At 43.3% G+C, this 21,347-nt stretch overlaps 1 protein-coding gene across 1 annotated transcript in view; it reads right to left on the bottom strand.

Moving 5' to 3' along the window:
* Positions 1-21,347, bottom strand: part of NEMF (nuclear export mediator factor) — a 273,128-nt gene that overhangs the window by 217,327 nt on the left and 34,454 nt on the right. The window contains exons 2-4 of the mRNA XM_069208695.1: positions 12,865-12,933; positions 5,131-5,233; positions 1,089-1,214 (exon numbers count right to left, since the gene is read on the bottom strand). Of these exons, the coding sequence (XP_069064796.1) occupies positions 1,089-1,214; positions 5,131-5,233; positions 12,865-12,933 (298 nt within the window). The remainder of the gene's footprint in view (positions 1-1,088; positions 1,215-5,130; positions 5,234-12,864; positions 12,934-21,347) is intronic.

Below are 21,347 nucleotides of genomic sequence, written 5' to 3'. Positions count from 1 at the left end.
AGGCCCCGGCCTATGACACCACTGAGGCACAGCCATTGTGCAGTGAAGATCCGTGGGTGAGCTCAGTGCAGTGGAGCACTCCCAGCACCACATGTAGCAGGCTCGCACTAGGCAGCATGTCAGGGCGGGGCCGCCGCAGTGAGTGTGCTACCATCTTGTGTGTAGGAAGCCGCACAACCCGAGGTCCAACTACATCTTGTGTCTCCTCTGGCGCTGCAGCGTGGTCCAGCGACCCGCCATGAGCCCCATTGCATAGGGGTCCTCCTCGGATGGCCTGCAGGTACGTCAGGGGCCCACAAATCAGTGCCTCCATAGGCGATGAAGCTGTTGCGGCACTTGTTGCAGCGCAGCTCAGTCCGTCTCCAAGGGATCGCGCTCGTCTCCAAGAGATCGCGCTCCCTGTATGCTTTATTTGCAGGGTCCAGGGTAATGCAGAAAGCTCTCCAGACAGCCCAGAGGGCTTAGCGAAGCAATGTCCCTGCATGTTGGGGATGTCAGTGTGTGTTCACCCCAAAGGATTAAGCAGGATTCTCATGCGGGAGAAGCGGCATTTAGGGCGCTGCTAACCGGCCATCTTGCTTGGTCACACCCCCCACACCACATGTTTAAGCACAGCTGCAATATGTCTGAAACGTGTCTTTGAAACTCAAGCAACATCTTCCACAGAGCTCATTCTACATTCAACATCTGTCTGACTATACACACCGAAAGGGAGCCTAGAAAGTGGCTGTAAATCACAGCGCTTCACAGCTGTGTAAGTGGTATGAAGAGCTGTTCCAAAATTCAATCTCAATCAAATTCACCCAGACAACTCTGAGAACACTAACCAAATCATTCAATTAGAACACTCTACACTCAGGCACTGAACAGACTCCACCCACCGGCTCATTGCTGCTGATCTATTGTTTATCTGAAGGCAGTGTTCAATTGGATAATTCTGTGAACCACACTATACTACAGTAACCATCCATACAATGTGAACAGCTTCTCGCTAATTGTCATCCTGCCATTTCCAAGAGGCTGCATATTGAGAATGATGCACATGAAGAATATCATCCCCCAATAAAAAATGAAATGTTAAAATTTACCCTGTCATAAAGTTCCACAATCAAATGGTAGGCAGCTTCATCTGTGCCAAACTGGAAATCTACGATCCGGTCCATGCCAAGTTGCTTCACACTCACAAGCCTTCTGGTCTTCAAATGTTTCCGACACTGAGTAAAAGAAAAGAGAGACACATCCAGTACTTCTGCACCTTATCACGGAATTTGTTCTGAGAAATCCACAAGAAAAACAGACACCGTACTGGCCAATGTAACCTGTTAAAATTGAAAGACAGTACGAACAGAGCAGACAGGTAGACATATGCCTACTGAAATCATGTGGCACTACAATGTAAATTTATGAAGCAAACATAGGAGACCAATGCACATATGATAGGAACATTATGGAGCATGGAGCACCAAATTAAAATGGGCTTACTTATGCATTAATGTTAAAGATTGACGGTGAGCTACACATAATTTTATGCACCAGAAATATCCTAAAGGATTAATGAGGAGAAAAAATGACGAGATTACAATTCCAACTGGACATGTCTAGTTTTAAACACATGCGTCCAATTTGCTTCTCAAAATTTAGGATGCACTGGCCTCAACAGCCACCCCAGCACCATACAGCAGAACAGTAGAAGTAGAGACACTGACATGACAATCAAGGAATCTGGTACATCTGATCTCACGAGTTCATGCTTATAGTCTGCTTTAAGGGTGAATTCGATTAATGGGCAGTGTCAAATATTTTGGCAAGTTGTATACAATACTGTATGTATTTATGTGTTGGTACGACGTTTTACTGTTGCATGTAAACCAAAGCGTAGGCTTTGTAACTGGGGGGTCGTATTATTCATTATTGCTATCTTGGAATCTTGACTTCTATATTTTAAATTGAACAAACCACAAGGAACCTTCTTTCTTTTTGTATTTCGATGCCCTTGGTTCCAGGTGGTTTTTGGTCAGCCCCTTTGATTTGAAGCCTTGATATTCCCCGGACACCTCATCTGTTTTTCAGCTTCGTAAAACCTGCAGGGGGACAAATAAAAGCTACAAAATCACTGTCCCTCTCTGGAAGCAAACGGTGTGTGTTTGCCTTATTTGATAGTATTTATGGAGATGATTCAGTGTGATTTTGAAAACGTTTTCTTTTGTGCCATTTCTTTGATTGCTCTTTTTGGCAAAATAAAAAAGTTTTGCAACTTCAGTAGAATACATCCATTTAACTGGCAAGACTTACAACACTTTCTGCTAAAAAAAAAAATGTTCCTTGTTTCCTCTAGCCATCTGTGTCACCCTTATCCAAACAAGACACAATCTGAATTTATAAAACCTAGCAGCTTGGTCTGGATTCGGTAACTGAACTGTGACCGGAGACCGTGTCGAAAGCTTTGATTAATATGTAAAAAGCCTTTCTTAGGCGCCTGCTGCTAACGCTGCTCGATGCTAGGGTTGTAGATTACCAAGGCTGCCTGGTCTTCATCGCACCTATTGCATCTTTCTTCTGCCACTCTACACTTCCTGCCTCTTTTTTACTCATGCAGATTCTTCTTCAAGTCTGCTTCCTCTAGTTGCCACCGTTCTCCTATCTTTCTTTCGTGCTAACTCTGGATCACAGTTTGATAACGAAAGTAAGACCTAAATAAAAAATAAAAAAATGCGCTGCCCAACACTCGCACAAATTAAGTACTGAACGGCAGGAAATCATCAAAGATGCTGACCTATTAAGAGTCCAGCAGTGTTCCCTGACAGCCGAGACAGGGTTTGAGGCTGCACACAAACCTATAACAGAATCTGAGTGACGTGGGAGGCCAATGCGTCCCCAAATGCATTGTCTGGTAGTAGTCTGGTGTTACTGTGGGACTATCACTCAACGTAATAAGCTGCACTCGACGTTTTGCGGTCTTGCATGGGCTTTGGGTCAGCCCATTGCGCATGACTGGATGGCCTTCTCGTCCTTCTTAGCTCCTTGCTCTTTACTGGATATATTTACTCCCTTTTCTTGTGTTTGTCTTGCCACTGGACGAATGCCATGGAACAATTTTTCTTCTTTTTTGGGGAGTGGAGGTGAGGTCTCATTTCTTCTTTAGCACTCCAGTGCATGTCCCGTTGCTTCCTCTGGCACACTCTGTACAGAGAATGCTTGTGCTATTTTCCTTGCTCTGCCAAACGTCCCCCATCACAACGCTTTTCTCCCACTCAACAAGGAGAACTGATATGACTGAATATCGTTCCATTCTCCAACCTCTTCCGCCTGTTTATCTCCTTTCACTGGCACTAGCTTCCCTTTCCCTTGCCCTCTCTTTCTCAATGTTGGCTGCCTCTACTGACTATGCCAATGCTGGATGCCTTTAAAAAGTGCCAGCATTGGCAAAGCAAACAGCAGCAACTAGCCATCTTCAAAGACTCTTCGTTATATGTTTGGGTGGCCCCTTCATTATCGGATGCCATTTGGTTTGACGAAATGAGGAGGGCATCTTTAAAGTATAGAAAATGTATTGATACTTTCAAGATGTTCAAATTTCACGACACAAAGTGGCCTCCTTATGAGTATGAAGACATTGGGCCTCATTTTGGCCATTCTGGCTTTCCCGCTGGGCCGGCGGGCGCCCGCCAAAGGAGCACCCGCCGGCCCAGCGGGAAAGGCCCTGCAACGAGGAAGCCGGCTCCGAACGGAGTTGCAGGGGTGCGACGGGTGCAGTTGCACCCGTCACGATTTTCACTGTCTGCAAAGCAGACAGTGAAAATCCTGCTGGGGCCCTGTTAGGGGGCCCCTGCACTGCCCATGCCCCCAGGGGCCCTGCGACACCCGTTCCTGCCATCCTGTTCCTGGCGGGTTTTACCGCCAGGAACAGGATGGCGGGAAGGGGGTCAGAATCTCCATGCAAGCAGCGCCGCCATGGAGATTCAGCCCAGCCGGGGGAAATCCGGCGGGAAACCGCCGGACCCGGCTGGGCGACCGCGGTCAGAATAACAGAGGAAGCACCGCCAGCCTGTTGGCGGTGCTTCCGTGGTCGTTGACCCTGGCGGTCGATGACCGCCAGGGTCAGAATGACCCCCATTATTTTCTACGCTTTCAAAATGGCCACCACTTTCCATCACGCAACAGGGTGGCCACAATAAACATATTTTTAAAAAGCAGCTCTTGCCTTTGACTTCAACTAGAGAGAAAATACGGTACATTGACAACCATTAAAGAGGAGGTCATTTGAGAATTCACTTAATTTGCTTGTTTTTTTATATAAAAATTGACTGCAAAATACATTTAAAAGGGTATTAATGACGTTGCATCACACAAACTATTATTTCTGCTCACGAGAGAGCAAATGTATTACAAAAGCACCCATTAACACATCTAGGCTGATTACTTTCCATAATTCACGTGGTTAATAAAGAGGTAGAAATTAATAACCAAAAAAAAACAAAAATTAGTCGATACTCTTCAATGCTGTCAGCTAATGATAATGCAGGCAAGAAGGAAAGCAGCCTTTTGTGACACAATTAGGTAAAATGATCCTATTGGATTCAACTGATTTGCTTGACTTGACAATTCCCCTTCAAGGAGTGGGTGAAATTTACAACATTTCATGCAAAGTTTTGCATTTTGCCTGTGGTGAAGTGGTTTGTGCCGAAGAAGTCTCACCAAGAGACATTTTCTGCTTGAACTGGTCACCTACTACAGGCAAACCGAATTTAGCTCTAAAAACAATTTCACATTATCTGGTGACATTTTCATGAAATTTTGAAAAATGTCATGAAAACAATTACACAATTTCACAAATCGCTTTTTCTTATGGAATTTTATTTCTGGCAGTCTGAGGCCCATAGAGTAAAGTTTCACATTTTTAAGGCTCTGAAAACGTACTCTTTTCAGTTATTTGTCTGCTGCATTTTAGTAGTGCGTTGTCTTTTTTGGACATTTGGCACTACACAAATGTGTTATTCATTGACTGACTGTCATAAATATATTCATACTGTAGGTGTTAATAGAGCAAAGTTGGGTGGGATAACCTCTATTCCAAGTTTTTAAATCAGTCTCCATCCAATAAATTATAACACATAAAAAATATATATTTACCTTCATGGCAAAACCGGATGGCATCATGTTCTTGGGCCATTCAAACTCCGTTGTGTGAATTCTTATGCCCGATTCAAGTAAAATGACAGCTTTGGCATCTGGCCTGACAACAAAGATAAAGCAAAGTGGGTGAAACACATACTTTTCAGTTTACTTTCTTTTTTCTGTGTTTTACCACCTTCTTTCTTTTTGTCTTTGTCACCCCCTGTATGAGCTTTTCTGCTCACCCTTGTTCGGACCCATTTGTCTGCCTTCTTTCCCAATTCTTGGGGAGAGGTTAGATCTGAGTCTACCGAGTATTGGTGCAACAAATCAGACACACAATTATTCAAAATATGCTCTCTCAATAGCAAATTATACAAGCCCTTATAGTCAGACACTTTCCTGCCATGTAACCAGCCTTCTAAAGCTTTGACAGAACAGTTCACAAAGTCAACCCAATCTTGTGAGGCATCTTTTCTGGTCTCTCTGAACTTGATTCTGTGTTGCTCAGTTGTGAGACCAAATCCATCCAAGAGTGCAGTTTTGAGAATTGTGTAGTTGTCTGCATCCTCTTCTCTGACAGTGAGAAGTCTATCCCTCCCATTGTCAGAGAAGGACAATCGGAGACTAGCAGCTCACTGCCTTTGAATGATCCTCTGAACCTTACAGGCCCTCTCAAGTGCAGCAAACCATTTGTAGATATCATCCCCCACCGTGTACCGGGGAACAATTTTGTGTAAGTTTCTGGAATCCAAGGAGTCTTCCCTGACTCTGTAATCCCTGAAACTTAAGTTGCTGCTGCCGCCATGAGGTACTAGCCCCAACCCCTGTCTCGCTCTCTCCACTGCCAAGGCCTCCCTATACAGGCCTAACTTTTGCTGCTGCAGCTTTAGCCTGGCCTCTTCCAGTCTCAGTTTCCTGAGATCTCTATCTATAGAGTCACCCCCTGGAGTTGTGCAGCGCAATGCCTTAGACACTGAAGTGATGTGAGAGTGAGCAGAGGTGGATCTACCCCTAGTCTTAGTGACCCTTTCTACCTGCCCTCTGGGTGTGAATGGATCCCTACCAGTGTGACCTCCCTTCCCACTACAAGCTCTGCTAGTTGGTATGCTAGGGATGTGGTGATCCTTTATGGAACACTCCCCCATGTCTAGAAGGTCATTCTCTACCTCAGTGGGGCTAGGGTCTACTTATTCCTCCTCCTCCTTCTCCTCCTGGCTACCAGCTTGATCCTGGTCATCATGGAGGAGAAGGCCTAAGAGTAGACTCTTATTAGGGTTCCTCCCCATGTCCAACTTCCTCTCTACACACAGCCCTTTCAATTCCTTGAAGGTCAAGTTCTCATAGGAAGAATCCATGACCTCAGAGCTATGTCTGACCTCAGAGCTATGTCCAGCTGCAGACATGGTGTGTGTTAGGGCACACCATGTCTGCAGCTAACCTACCTAACTCCTAGTCTTTCGAAAAAAAAGTTTAGAGCAAGGGCTATGCCTATAGCCTAGCTTGCCTAAACTTTAGAGACTAGTTCTCTGCACTAGGTACTATGTATACCTCTAGGTAAGGAGTGGTCTTTCCTGTGGAAAGCACCAGGTGACAGAGTGATAAGGCAATTGCAAGTACATATCCCATTGCTGCACCACCAATGTAGGAGGCTGGCCTGGTATGTGGTGTGTACCTATGGTACTTACACCTTATACCAGGTCCAGGTATCCCTTATTAGTGTAGTCAGTATCTAGAAGCCAGGCTCTCTAGAGGTAGCTGTGGATGGGCAGCCAAGGCTTATCTAGGAGACATGCAAAGGTCATTCAGTATCACAGTACTCACACACGGGAAAGAAAACACTCAGTGTTACAAAAATAAATACCATAGAGACTGTACTCCCTTAGGAGGTAAGTAATACACAAATTATATACACTAGTATGCAGAAATAGGCATAAGAACAGTTAGAAAACAGTGCAATTACTGAAAATCATAATAGAGTGAAATAGGCCTAGTGGAGCACAAACCATACACTAAAAAAGTGAGATGAGAAAGTTGGTCCCCCACCTAGGGAAGTGTAGTGTGTAGAGGGGAGCTGTGAGTACTAAGAAAGCCCAAAGGTAAGTACCACAACCCACCCAAGCGACCAGGAAAGCAGGAGTTAATCACAGCAAGTTTCCCAGAACACACACAGAGAAGAAAAGAAGAATTATGCAAAACCCAGAAGAAACTGCAAGACACCAACAGTGGATTCCTGGACAAGAGGACCTGTGGAAGAACCAAGAAGTGCAGGGTCCAGGAAGGGCATGGGCCCCTACCCACCAGACTGAAGGTGGAAGATGTGAGTCGACGTGGAAGAAGGAGAGTCAGCACTGCACCCAAGATGACAAAGTTGAGTTCCTGGAGGATGAAAGTGATGTCCCACGCCGGAAGGTGTATTGCAGTGGGGTTTGCGTCTTCGAATCCCACCAACAAGCCTTGGCACACGTAAAATTTGCAGTTGGTGTAAAGTGGGGCTGCCGGGGACCTGGAAGGGCTAGGTGGACTCTACCCAGGAGGCGGAGTTAGAGGGGGGCCCTCGGCAACACAGAGAGACCACAGAAGCCCAGGCAGCACCCACAGGAGTTCCACAGGACAGGGACACAAAGGTCGAGGAAGAGACCCATGCATCACTACTACAGAGGCTCCCACGCCACCGGAGAACCACTAAGGAAGCTGTGCGTCACAGGATGGAGTGCTGGGGGCTGGAGCTTCAAGATGCCTTAATATCGTGTGGAGAAGATGCCAACAAGCCTTGGCAGCTGCAAAGGACACGGTGCATGGGGGTACTGTCCTGCGTGGGCAGGCAAGGGCTTACCTCCACCCAAGTTGGACAGCTGGAAGGGACCACTCCAGTCTACCACCTGTGATGCAGGATCCACAGAACTCAGCAGGAGAGGGGATCCATGCAGCCAGTCGTCGATGCAGTTGGTGCCTGCAGAAGCAGGGGAGTGACTCCTTCACCCCAAGGGAGATTACTTCTTCCTTCTGATGCAGGCTGAAGACTGCCTGTCCTCAGAGGATGCACAACCAGGGAAATGTTGCAGTTGCTGGAAGGAGCCGTGGATACAATGTTGCAGAAGACGTCTTGCTTCTTTGTTGCAGCTTGCCTGGTCCTGGAGCGTCCAGATGCAGTTTCTTAGGTCAGAAGTTGAAGTGGAGGACCCTAAATAGCGCTGAAAGGGGGATTGGTCACCTAGATGGGTGACAACGGGTCAGGATGTCACCTGCTGGCACTGACCACTCAGATGCTCCCAGAGTTCCCTCCAATCTTGAATATAAGATGGCAAAACCCAGGGACCCTCTAGAGGAGCTCTGAGCACCACCCCTGGGGTGGTGATGGACAAGAGAGTGGTCACTCCCATTTCCTTTGTCCATTTTCGTGCCAAAGCAGGGATTTGGGTACCTGAATAGGTGTAGACTGGTTTATGCAAGGAGGGCACCAAATGTGCCCTTCAAAGCATTGCCATTGGCTTGGGGAGGCTACCCCCCCCCCCCAAGTCTGTAACATCTATTTCCAAAAGGAGAGGGTGTAACACCCCTCTCCCAAAGGAAATCCTTTGTTCTGCCTTCCTGGGCTGGTGGTTCTCAAGCAACAGGAGGGCAGAAACCTGTCTGGGCGGTGGCAGCAGCTTGGGTTGCCCGGTGTAATGGCAATACTAGGGGTCCTCTAAGGAGCTCCCAGAGGGCATGGGATCATACAACCAATGCTTGCAAAACCATTGTGGTATGATGCTAACATGTTTGAGATTCCAAACATGCCAATGTTCGGAGTTACCATTATGTAGCTGGACATAGGTCCCCGTACTCACTGGGAAAATGGGCCTGGAGTAGGTGGGGATACCTCTGCTTGTGCAGGGGTGCCCTCACACACAGGTACTTTGCACCCTGCCCTCTGGGCTAGAAGGCCTGCCTGACTTATGAGTGACCTAGTGTTGTGAAAACTGGCAGTGAAAGGGTGCTTGCACCTTTTCACGCAGGCTGCAATGGCAGTCCTGCAGAACCCTTTGTTTGTGCTCCCTATGGGTGTCAAAGTATATGCAGCAGCCCATAGGGATCCCTTGGAGCCCCAATGCCCTGGGTACCTAGGTGCCATATACTAGGGACTTATAATGGGACACCAGTGTGCCAATTGTGAGATGATATACAGTGATAACAGTTACCAACAACTAAAATTAGGATATAGAGCATATCTACCGAGGTCCTGATTAGCAGGATCCCAAAAAACACAGTCAAATACACTGACAAACAGGCCAAAAGTGGGGGTAACCAAGCCAGAAAGAGGCTCCTTTCCAACAGTTACAATTTACAAAAGTGCAGGAGAAGGCGGCACACGATGATGGAGAGGAGGAATGAGTGATTATTTAGAGCTGAAGCCAGTAGAAACATAGCCAGACTCAAATGTCCTTGTGGTCTTTTAGAGACTTCACTCTCTATATAAATATGCGACATGTACAGAGACAGCGTACCCCGCTATAAAGACACTAGCACCAGCCATCAGACTCAGAGACATTAAAGATACGCAAACTAACTTTGAGAGACATTTTTTTTTATAACAGGGCGTGACTCGTTCAGGAAGGAGATAATTTTTTTTTACATAGATTTCAGAGGTGATCTACTGTAGAAGGCCAACAAAAAATTCCATTCTTCGGTAAATGCATTTGAAATCCAGCATATTTCCATAGGATTTTTTTTTTAAATTATTATTATAACTTTGGCACCCTTTGATGAATCTTTACAAAATGTCCCAAAAAAACATTTATCTACCGCAGCTCTGTCCTTCAACGTTTTGTGGGGATCACCATATGGGGGCTGAGAAAAAGGCGGACACCCCAAAACACACTTTCCCCACGCAATGGGAAAATTGAACAGTGGTATTGCAAAATGACTCAATGGCATACCACTGAAGATTCCTGACAACAGATCTAAAGATAAGATTGGATGCCATCACATCAACAAAGATGTAGCAACAGCCACTCTAGGCCTTGGAGACTCTGTCCTGAAAAAAGTTTTTAAAAAATATGGGGGGGCAGGGTAGGGATACCCTGGCCCCTTAGCCTAGTGGGGGTGGAAGGCTCAGAGAACCCACTGCCCTCCCCCCAACACATTTCATTGGGTCAAGACCTTTTTTTTTGTTTTTAGGGAACCAAATATCTGCGGTTCAGTTTAAAAAAAAAAAAAAAAAAAAAGAATTGGGCTCCACACTTTTTAGTTTTACTCTCTCACTGATAGGCCAGAGCCTAAGGAGGAGTAGGGTTATTTTGATTATTAGTGAAGGGGAAATCAGTGTTTCCTGCTTGTAAAAGCACAGACAGGAAGTTAAAGCTCTCTCGTCCCAGCTCTTGCCAGCAGGGAACTGCAGTTTCCCCAGGGATGCGTTTCCTGGGATACTGCTGCCATTGAGCCCTGGGGAATGGGATCCTTGGGGCCACTGAATGGCCAGGGGAGTGGTGTCCCATGATGCTACCCAAATAAAAAAAAAGTGAATGTGAAATGAGTGGAGAAGCTGCCCATTTCACATTCACTGCTCCAGCTGGGGTGAGCCTCATAATGCCAAAATAAACATTTGCTGCGGGGGTGCCCCTAGAACTGGCAGAGGCACCACCAAGTTTTTTTTTTTTTTAAATGTTGTAGGGACTTCAGTAGTCCCCAAGCGACATTTTTAAAAAAAACAGTATACCTCGTGGGTCATTGAATCCACCACCCCAGGATAGCTTACCATATTTTTTTAAAGCACTGCGAGCATGAGTTGTATGCTCCTCAGCAGGAGTGCCAGGACCTCTTGTAGTTAGTTCTATGGCTGCACTATGTGGCCTGAAAAATGTTTTTTAAAAAAGACTCAAAGACATGTTTAATGTTTTATTCTAAGTAATGCTTTACTGAAAATATTTAGTGACAATCACTTTATTAAACATTGCAATGTATGAATTCATAATCATAGTTATTGGTGATGTTTTAACACAGACAATAGGTCTGCTTTATATATGTTGATGTGTTGACCCCTTGATAAACCCAACAGGCCCGCTTTTTAGGGTTGAGCGCACAAGCGCTCCGTCCCTGTTGTAATCTCTCTTTGGGCTTTTAACCACGTCCATGTCACTCCTGTCAATTTCATTGGTTTATGGGCTTGCCTTTTAAAATCTGCTTGATTTCATCAGTGAAAGGCATGCATACCTCATGCCTTATCTGGTGTTTATCCCTCATCGAGCGCACCGGGCAATTATGGAAAACATACAAGGCTCCATGTTTTCAGCCTGGTTTCTGCCCTACTTTATCTTTTTATTGTTGGCATTCAACAGAAAGCGGGGTCTTCCCAGTGCTCTCCTGCTCAGCCCAGCTTACAGGGGAAAATAACATCTTTACAAAAAACAGAAAGCGACCAGGTATTTCCAGAAGAAGCAAAGAATGAACATAACAGATATTTTTTAATTCTGAAGGAATCAGTGTGAGAAAAAGTTTGACATAAGGAATTGGATGTGCATCTGGAACTACCAATCCCAGGATCATCTGGAAAGAGAGGGGTGTTACGCTCAATTGGTGCTTTCTGGAGAATAAATTGTGTTAAACAGTGTTTCTGCACCAATTCCTTCATGCACTTGTCCATTTTAAAGTGGATTTTCAACCTTGAAGAGAAGTCTACAACCAACCATCAGCCAGTCAAATGACTTGAAGGCACGTATAATGTAACCACTGCAAGCTAAATGCAGATTTTGCCATGATGCTGCATTTCAAAGGTTCTGCAATCATTACATAGAAATTGAGGGAAGGGCCACTTTGATTGTCTATGAATATGTTATTGCAAATCTCAGATAAACTTACAAAAAGTGAATTAGGTTAACACAAGTATTATTACATTAACAAAGTTATATATAGCACTGCAAGAACAAATTATTTGAAGGCAAACCATCATCTTGATCTATTATTTGTACTAGTTATTCCTGTAGATAGTTGCTATTTTCATATTCTCTTTGTCACCAAGATCTTACTGTGTGACTCTAAGACTTAGAAATATAGGTTCCAGGAACCAATATTCACCTCAGGGAGGTTTATAGTCTTAATAAGCTCTGGTGACAATCAACCAGAAGTCTGAAGATGAACAAGCCCCTGGTATTAGTAGGGAGTGAAGTGGTTCCATGATGAAGTGAATTCTATAAACAGATTTTGCCAGTTGAACACCTAGTCATTTAGTTTAGTTTGAGAAAATAAACTCCCAATACCTTTAAAGAGTATGACAGCTAGCAACACATCTACAAGTTCTTGTAAAAATGAAAATAAGTGGAACTGACCAATCCACCCGCCTGTTAAAGCCATACTAGCGTATAGTAGAGTCTGCAAATGGCTAGGTAAAATTGAAGTTGTAGGTTTGAGGGTTTCAGCCAATCCCAAGTAACCCCGATAGTGCTTTGGGTTCCATCACCTGCCTTAACTCTAAGGTTCTTTTTTCTGACTGACTTTCTTGTGCAACCAACCCTCCCTATAAATGGCCACATAATAAACCGCACCTTCTTTGCTGAACTAAGCATGGGAAAGAGGTGTTCAGAGCAAATTCAGGTAGAAACAAACCGACTTGGTCCCTAAGGAAATCCAAGGTGCTAAGTGTAGATATTCACCCACCACAATCCTAAAATCAAGCCTTGTAATATCCCAAGAAAATACTCACAGGAGTAGTAAAATAAAATACAGCTAAATAAATATATATATCTCATTAAAAAGTAAAACGAAAATATTACTTACTTTTGAAGGCGAATGAGGTAGGTTTTATTGTCTATGTCGTAGACATTGTTCACTCTCATTCCCAGCAGACTAGCAAAACAACAATAAGGAAGAATAATCAGTATACATGACAAGGCATACACTAAATGTTTCTAAGATATATAGCTAGACATTTCTGCTGCACACTTAGACAATGTTTTAAGAAATCTATGACACTCTTTCAGTGCATTTAACATTGCTGCAGGTTCCGGAGCCTCTACAGAATTTATATTCACCTGAGTGTATACCACAGACCATATCTGCCTTGTCAGAGGCAGTCTGAGACAGGCTTTTGCTAGTGTTTTGGCTAACATATTGTTTCAGCTGCTTTAAGGAGGAAAGGGTATGCAAGCAAAAAAAAGAAGCATGGAATGGCCAACCTTCCCATTAATATTTCGCAGAACACATTGTGTGTGTGGAGACTCTGTGTGTACAGACACATCAGAAGATGTTTGCTGGGGAGCTGGTAGGATTGTGAGTTGCTGAGCATAAATTTAAGGTCTAATTCCATAGTTCCTTCAGCTAAATCAGGACTTAATAAAATATATCACTCTGGATGATATTGAGCTTATTCATTATGATTACTGTGTCATAGTCTAGTTGAGGTCAGCTCCTTTACCGCCTCCTGGAGTCAGCCTTGACTCCACATTATTGGCACCTTTGAAAATACAAAATGAATAATTCAATCATACAAATGAAATTAAACAGTCTTCAAACTTGAAATACCAATGATAAACAACATATCCACCATGGATATTGCCAAATAACCATATACTGTCCCAGGAACATAAGAAAAAGTTTCACACTCAATTTCTGCCATTTTCCCAATGAACTGGAACTATTGGGACGTAGAAAAGGCACAATGTAGGTAGCGAGTGGTATAAAAACACATTGACAGAACCCCCTAACAAAGTGGGCAATTTACTGAAATGAGCAGATACCACCACTAGCTTAACATCTAATCCTGGCTTTACTACTTTACCAAAAGATGATGGAAATAAACAATGAATAATAAACTTGGACAGACCACATAAAGAAGTGGCATTTCACTAGAAAGGAAACCCCTGGGTCTTGCCATAGGAACTAGTGCCACCACAGTGGTGGTCTAGTAGGCTGGTTGGGAACTGCAGAAACAGGAAATATGTTTTTTAATCCTGGCCTCTCCATTTTGGGTAAATTGCGTGTTTTGAGCTTATTCCTCTGTTCTCAATTTATGATGAAGATTGAGTATATTTACGATTATTCCAAACCTAACCGGTTGGTAAGGCTGTGGTTTAAAAAAAAAACCTGCATTGGTTTTTACCTGGGATGAGGAGCGGAGGTTGTATAGACAGTGTCTACTTGCTGTGTTATTCAATGAAATGTTATATGATTATAAAGTAATAAACTTTGGAAATATCAGTAACTGCATAACAATCTTGAGGCCCCAACTTTACCAAACTGTTATATCTTGGGCAAATAATGCTTTCCCCTGTGCCTCTGTCCTTGATCTAACAATATGTGTCAACCTTTAAGGAGGTTTTATAAAAGACAAACACCAACAGCATATTCCAGGATTATTCCCCCAACATGGCTTTCATTTACTCATTCCTGGTTGTTTAACTATAGGTCTCCACATTCCCAATTAGCATTAATAAAGGTGACATTATATGTGGAGCTCCATTGTGTAGGACCCTCCTGTGCTGCAGTTTCTCTCTACCAACCAGACACAGACATCTCTTTCACAGCTCATAGATGGCTTTAATAGTGAAGCATGGAGACTCTGACAGGTTGCACGAGGTGTCCTGTCAGGCAGCTAGCTGTGGGCATCAAAAAGTGAGATATTTGACATCATCACCAGCTGAATAAGGCCTTTGGGAGAAGCTACCTAGATGTGGGACAAGTCTATAAAAACAAGCCTTTACAATGCCAATAGGTCTAGCTTTGATGGAATGTTGCATGGTAATGTTAAGCATTTCAAGTAAATAGCATGGCAATGAACAAGTATTTGTGTGGAATCAAAGAACGGTATAATAATTGTATAGGTTAAGATTTGACAGTTGCACTGTCAAGCCAGACATAAAAATCCATGTAGGTTAATGACTGACGTCCTACAATCTGTGCTGCTGGCAGAGAAAGACAAATAAGATGAATTACCTAGTTATCTAAGACGCTTTTGCAGCATTTCAATGACGCATGTGCCCCTGGAAGTTCAAGCTCAGCCAGCTGGATAAATAAAGAGAATGATCAGAGCTACATGGAGGGCAAGCACTTTTTTCTGGAAGCATACATCTTCTTCCCAATCAAAACATGTACTCCTGGCTCTCAACAAGTGGGTGGAGCCAAAGCCCCTCTCTAGTGATGCTCATATAGTTGTCTTGTGACAGATGTGCTGGCAAGCCAAACCATAACTACAATAGATGGCTACCCAAAGGAGACTCTGGGTGAAGCCTCCTTCCACAGCCAATTCTGTCATTGCTCATTCCCTGCAAAACATTGCCCAAGAACTAACCTACTATTAAGTCAAAGAAAATGAACAAAACTAAATACTGAATAAACAACTAGGGACTGAGGCAAAAGAAACAGATCCCAAATAAAAAAAACAGAAGTCTCAATTCTAACTAACTTCATGAAGGGAAGACGTACATGAGAATGCAATTAAAAGTTGAACAGAGATAGAGACGCTCACTGCTGGTGTGTGAAGGTTAAGGGTTTTGCAACCAGGAAAGAGAATATGAGAGGATGCCTTTTATCCTTACCATCATGCACTTATCTAGCAAAATGATGCTGCATTGGCACTTTGTAAAGTTTTTTACCATGGGGGACTTTTTCTTCAGGAGCAAAGAAAAAAGGAAGCATATCTGCCCTTGAGGTGCTGAATAACAGCATTGGTTATCCCCTTTGTGGTGGACAAGGAAGCTTAGGTAGAGTGGCAAAGTCATTTGCTCAAGATCACGCAATGTGTTCAAGTGCAAGAACCAGCATTGGAGCCGAGATCAGACTCCAAAAACAAACAAGTACATATTGTGATGGTGGCGGGGACTGGGCGGAAAGGCTATGGAGACCTTGATGTGATCATTGAGTGAGATCCCATAATGCTGGTACTGAAGACCAGATCACTTTTCCCTAATGGAAACAAGACTTACTTTAGCAGCAAGGCAATCCACAGAGACATGGGTTTGTTGGTTAGTTGAAGAAACTTACCAGAAAAATCAATCCATTAAAGAAATACTGTTTGTAAAGACTGAAGCCACGTTTAATTGAGAAGAGACAAAGGGCCTTATTAATGAATTCCCTACAATAATCCCTGTTATTTCCTCTACCATGGAATTACTGTTACTGCCCCCACTGAGACTACAAAAGGCACTTGCAAAGAGGACCTAAATGTATTAAAACAAGTCACAAAAATTAATGTAGCCACAAAAGTGGCCAAAGATTTCACAATAAGGAAAAATGACACCAACAACATCAAAAGAAAATGAAAGTCCAATGTTAGGGTACAGGGTAATTCAAATAAAGCTCAACCATGTTGCAAAGTCGCCTACGAATGAATGCTGTTGCATATGATAAAATGGCTTGACTTAGTCAAAAAAGTTATATTCTGACTTGAAACAATTTCTTGAGCAAAACTCAGTCAGATGGGACAAACCCGAAGTGTATGTCTGATATGAACTCCAGGTTCTTGAATATTCTAAGTGGGACCCCATATGATGTCGAAAGTGTTAAAATATTTGCAAGAGACAAAGGAGAGTTGGTGGACAAAGCCTGATGTAAGTATGTCAGATTTGTCTTGAACCTTCTCTTAGTTGATTTGTTTGCTCTAGATTTCTAGAGGGTCGATCAAGTCATCAGGGTGAGCCGGTTACATATAGCAAGGCTACTCTAGAATGAATACAATTGATTGTTTGTCTCTGTCAGCTGCTTTTGACAGGCTGAAAAAAAGTCTTGAGGGTGAGGCTTGTTCTTGAGTCTGAAGAAGCAGTCACTTGTCAGAAGGCCCGACTCTCCACAGTATACCGAAACCTGCAAGAGCGTATTTCTTTGTCTCATTCCAGAGCGTCCTTCCCCTCTATCAAGTTATGATATGTCTAGTTCCATCTCCTGATTTGTTGTATTGACCATCTGGTTTGTGTTCTCTGTAGGACTATGACATTACTGGGGTACCACGTAAAGCCCCATCATACCTATTGTGCCTCTTGGTTCTCAGTGCTCTATAAAACTGTAAAATAATTAGATAAAATAAATAAATCTTTAGCCACCCTCCTTGGCAACTAAACCAGCCCTCTCCACCTCGGAGTCCTAGCATCATTTATACCATCACAGTTAGGGTCTCATAAAAAAAGGTGCACTAATGTGCCAAGAAGGGAACCACAAAAATATAGAAAGGTGGTGGAAAACACTTTAAAACATCATTCAGGCTGGGTTTATCATTTCCATAACTCAAAAATAATTAGATAATTGAATTCATTTTTTCACACTTTAGTGTTTCAGGGACAATTATATAAATGCATTTGAGTATATAGTGTTAGCCACTACCAGGTTCACTTAGTTAAAAAAAAATGCAGAAGTACGAATTAACAGTTTCTGCAAGGGAAAGATTACCCTTTTATACTCACATTATAGAATACACATGCGTGACTGGTGTAGGAAGGTTCCGAACTACTACACTAACCTACAGTTACACCAGACACCTTGTAGTGAATTGTGAAATTGGTATGCCAACCTATGTTACAAAGTGGAAGAAGGGAATCATTGTTACAAAGAGCAACAGAGGCTGAGCAGAACAATACAAACAATTTAATCATGTTAATTGTTACTAATGTTACTTCACTCCTATCTGTGTCTAATACTATACTAAAGAAGGCATAGCTGGAGTACCCTTTGCCAGATCAATTGGAACAAATTATCCTTCTCCACACTCATTATAAGTTACACATATCTGACTCGTGTTGGAAGGCTCAGAACTACTACACTAACCTACAGAGTGCTAGTTACTTACATCCAACACCTTGTAGTCGCCTCTGAAATTTGCATGCCAACTCCATGTTACAGAGAGGAAGAAGGGACTCTTTATTACACAGAGCAACGGAGGCTGAGCAGTAAGAAAAACACAAGCCAAAAAACATGGATGTGGCAACTCACACAGATGGATCTTGTACTAAAAGTACTGCACTGTGTCTTCTAGCGCTCATGAAGACAATAACACGCCTGCTTTTTAAATCATAACTTACAATTGATTTTCGTACAGTACTGTTGTTTATATAATGCTTCAAAATAACCATCAGTAAACTTTTAAGCACTCTAAATTTTGACCGATATGGAAAAATAAGCACAAATGAACTGATCTGTCTCATATGGTTAAGCAGGTAAACCAAGACTACAACCCCAGGGTACCAGGATAAGCAGCTTGCTACTTTATGACTTGAGTATGCCTTAGCCATAAAGCAGCATTAAAACAACCGTAGTTTAGAATTCATCTCTGAAAAGTTATGAAAGATCTTGGTCTTAGGAGTCAGGAACCCGATCTCAGTGTACAGTTTATCTTCCCTTGCATGATAGAGGTTGGGGTCAGCAGTGCTGCATCTTAGTCACAGCAGTTCCATGATAATCTGGTGTGACGTGCCCCTCCTGGCACATGGAGTTGTGATTTCCCTACGCAGCACAGGGGTAATGCCCAAACAAGGTGTGCACAGCTCTGCTCACCTTGTTTGGGAACCCCTATGTCTGGACTCACCTCTGGATCTCACTTCCTCCAATGCTTTCCTCTCTCTCGCATGGGCACATCAGTAGCAGCTGGGCACTGATGCTCCAGGTTCCAGGAAAGGTGATCTTGGATTCCCTGGGTGATGTCCCCTCACCTAGCAGGGAGACAAGCAGGCTGGACCCCTAGTACTAGCCACAGGCAGAAGTTGTGCTGAGCTTTCCCTTCTCACACAGCACAGCTAGCTGCTCAGCAGATGACAATGTTTGTGGGCTCAAACCTCCCTACCTGTAGTTATTTTCCACACACAGAGTGTAATTTAGTGTTGTCTCTTTGAAGTTTTAATATTGGAGCTCTCCTTCTCTGAAATTAACATTTTTCCCTTTTTTGTTCCTCCTGAGGAATGTCTGTCACAGCAGGCAGGACTCCAACCCAGGATTAACCCACAACAAGATTCATGGGAGTGACCAGAGTTCATACCTGGATGTCAGCCACAGTCATATACCCTTCGAAAGATTAATCTTGGTCCTACTTTTTATGATTCCCTTATCAACCCCATCTCTCTCTTCTGAGATGTGCTCAGGCCTCTTCCTTGTGATGTCACTTATTCAAAGAGCCCCTGGAAATGCACAGGGAGGGCCTGGCTCTCCCCTCATCCAGTGCTTGTCCAGCACAGCTTACAGGAATGCAGCAATACACAAACTCTGTCTGGGGGATTCCTCTGCTCCTCATGTTTTCACCAGGCAGGCCTGGGCCTCCCTAAATATAACCAAAAGACTTCCATGTAATGTACCAGTGCAGGCACTTCTACACTCAGTGTCCAGCACTGCTATCCTCATCCATTATGCTATGACAAACATACTCACATGCATGTACAAAAAAAATTAGCACTTGTATAGCGCACTACTCACCCGTTAGGGTCTCAAGGCGCTGTACTCATACCGCTATGGAACCCCTCCTGGCTTTTTCCCTGTGAGGCGCCCACTCCTGAGCACCCCCAGGTGCATCACACGTATTCAGTCTGTGCACACTGTTCAGTGCTGCAGTCTTTCTGCACTATGCCTGCACGAGGGTACTGTAGCATACCTCACACTTTCATGTAGTGTGCTTCTTGGGAGTTGACATTCACTCAGCACGTTTTCATCACGCACACACATCCACATCAACCTGATGTAGGCTAGGGGTGAGTTAAACACACAGCAGCAGAACTTTTAAAACGTGAGTGAGCCTGTAGGTCTTGCTCCAGTGACACAGGGAAAAACAGTCCTGTTCACTACTGTCGATCATTACAAGATATTCTGCCACCATTGCGCTTGTGTTGCAGGGCTCGAAATATCTATTCAAACATTTGCTACGGCAAGTAATTTTTTTAGCAGGACAAGCCATTTTTAGGACTTACTCTCCCCTTCTGGCAAGTTGACAGAGAACAGGTGTCCTGTTCAGTCGGAAAGTGGAGGAGCAATAAAAGACACCTTTAAATCTTGTTCTTGTCTCATTTGCTCTGTGTTCACAGACAGAGGTCAAAAGTCAGTTTGTCTTACAATTAATCAGAGTTCCAGGATTTTGTAAGGTGAACTGACTGACCTGCTGATTAGAGTGTGAAATAAAAGGCTATAGGGTGTCAGGTTGTTCACACAACATTTAAATAACTAAGCCAATGTACAAACATTTCAAAATGTATTTCAGTAGTTGTGAAAGCCCATCCATTTTTTGTACTTGTGTGATGAAAAAAATATTTGAATGAGATGAAAACAAATCAGAATACTTTATGTGTTGATGTACAAAGGATATGTTTTCTAAAACCCACTTTTCACAGATTTCTAATACATTATAAAGTTTTATCAGTAAAGCTGCAAGTTAGTGGAAAGGTTTTTGGACAAACTTGGAAATTGACTGTGTCTAAATTGCATATGCTACCACATCATGGGTTAGTAATATATTTATTAAAAGTGAGTGTTTAAACAAACTGAGAAACACTCCCACCCTGATGGCAATCTGTAAGTAAACTAAAAGCAAGTCATGGGTCATGTGTTCCCTATATGTGGGCTAGATTCTTGTGATACATAGAGAAAACTTTAGTCTACTTAATCAAACAAAATATGTTTTTTGTACTGTAGAAATGCTGAGCTCATATATTTGAAGGTGCAGTCATATGTGAGAATGTTGAAAAGGCTGACTCTGTAAACTATTTGTCTAGGATCATGCAATTTGAGACCCGTTTAAGGGTCAAGTACATTACAGTTAGGTTGAGTAGATTATTTTAGTTATTTGACTTGCAGGTCTAGTACAATTTTTATGATTTTTCGAGGCCTACGTTGTTTAACTTCTGATGAAAGCTGTAGCTTTCCACCACTATGAGGGTGGCGCTTTGGGAGCCCTTCCTGGTCCAACAAGGCCACAATCCATGATACATGCCTAGGTCATGGTGCACACCCATAATCCGTGTTCACATGTGACACACAAAAGAAAAACCAGCATTAAGGATCTAGGCACCACAGTTGGGCACTCCAGACAGGGAAGGGGTACAATGTTCTCACCATGGAGAAGACTTTTCATCCCAACAATCACTAAGATAGGTCTACACTGAAAGAGCCTGGAATGCAATGAGTGCAACATACCAGGCAATACATATTTTAAATGTCAGAACAATTATACAGTAATGGTGATGCACAGGTATATGCAAATGTTGTACTGGCTAGTTAGGCAGCATGTGTGAAGATGTGTCATTGTGCAGTGCACCCACTTATCAGACAGTCTGCCTGTGGCAGATTTTCATATGCAGAGA

This window comes from Pleurodeles waltl, chromosome 9, assembly GCF_031143425.1.
Source record: "Pleurodeles waltl isolate 20211129_DDA chromosome 9, aPleWal1.hap1.20221129, whole genome shotgun sequence".
Lineage (NCBI taxonomy): Eukaryota > Metazoa > Chordata > Amphibia > Caudata > Salamandridae > Pleurodeles > Pleurodeles waltl.
The sequence above is the reverse complement of the archived record's forward strand: the minus strand, read 5'-3'. Positions and strand labels throughout refer to the sequence as shown.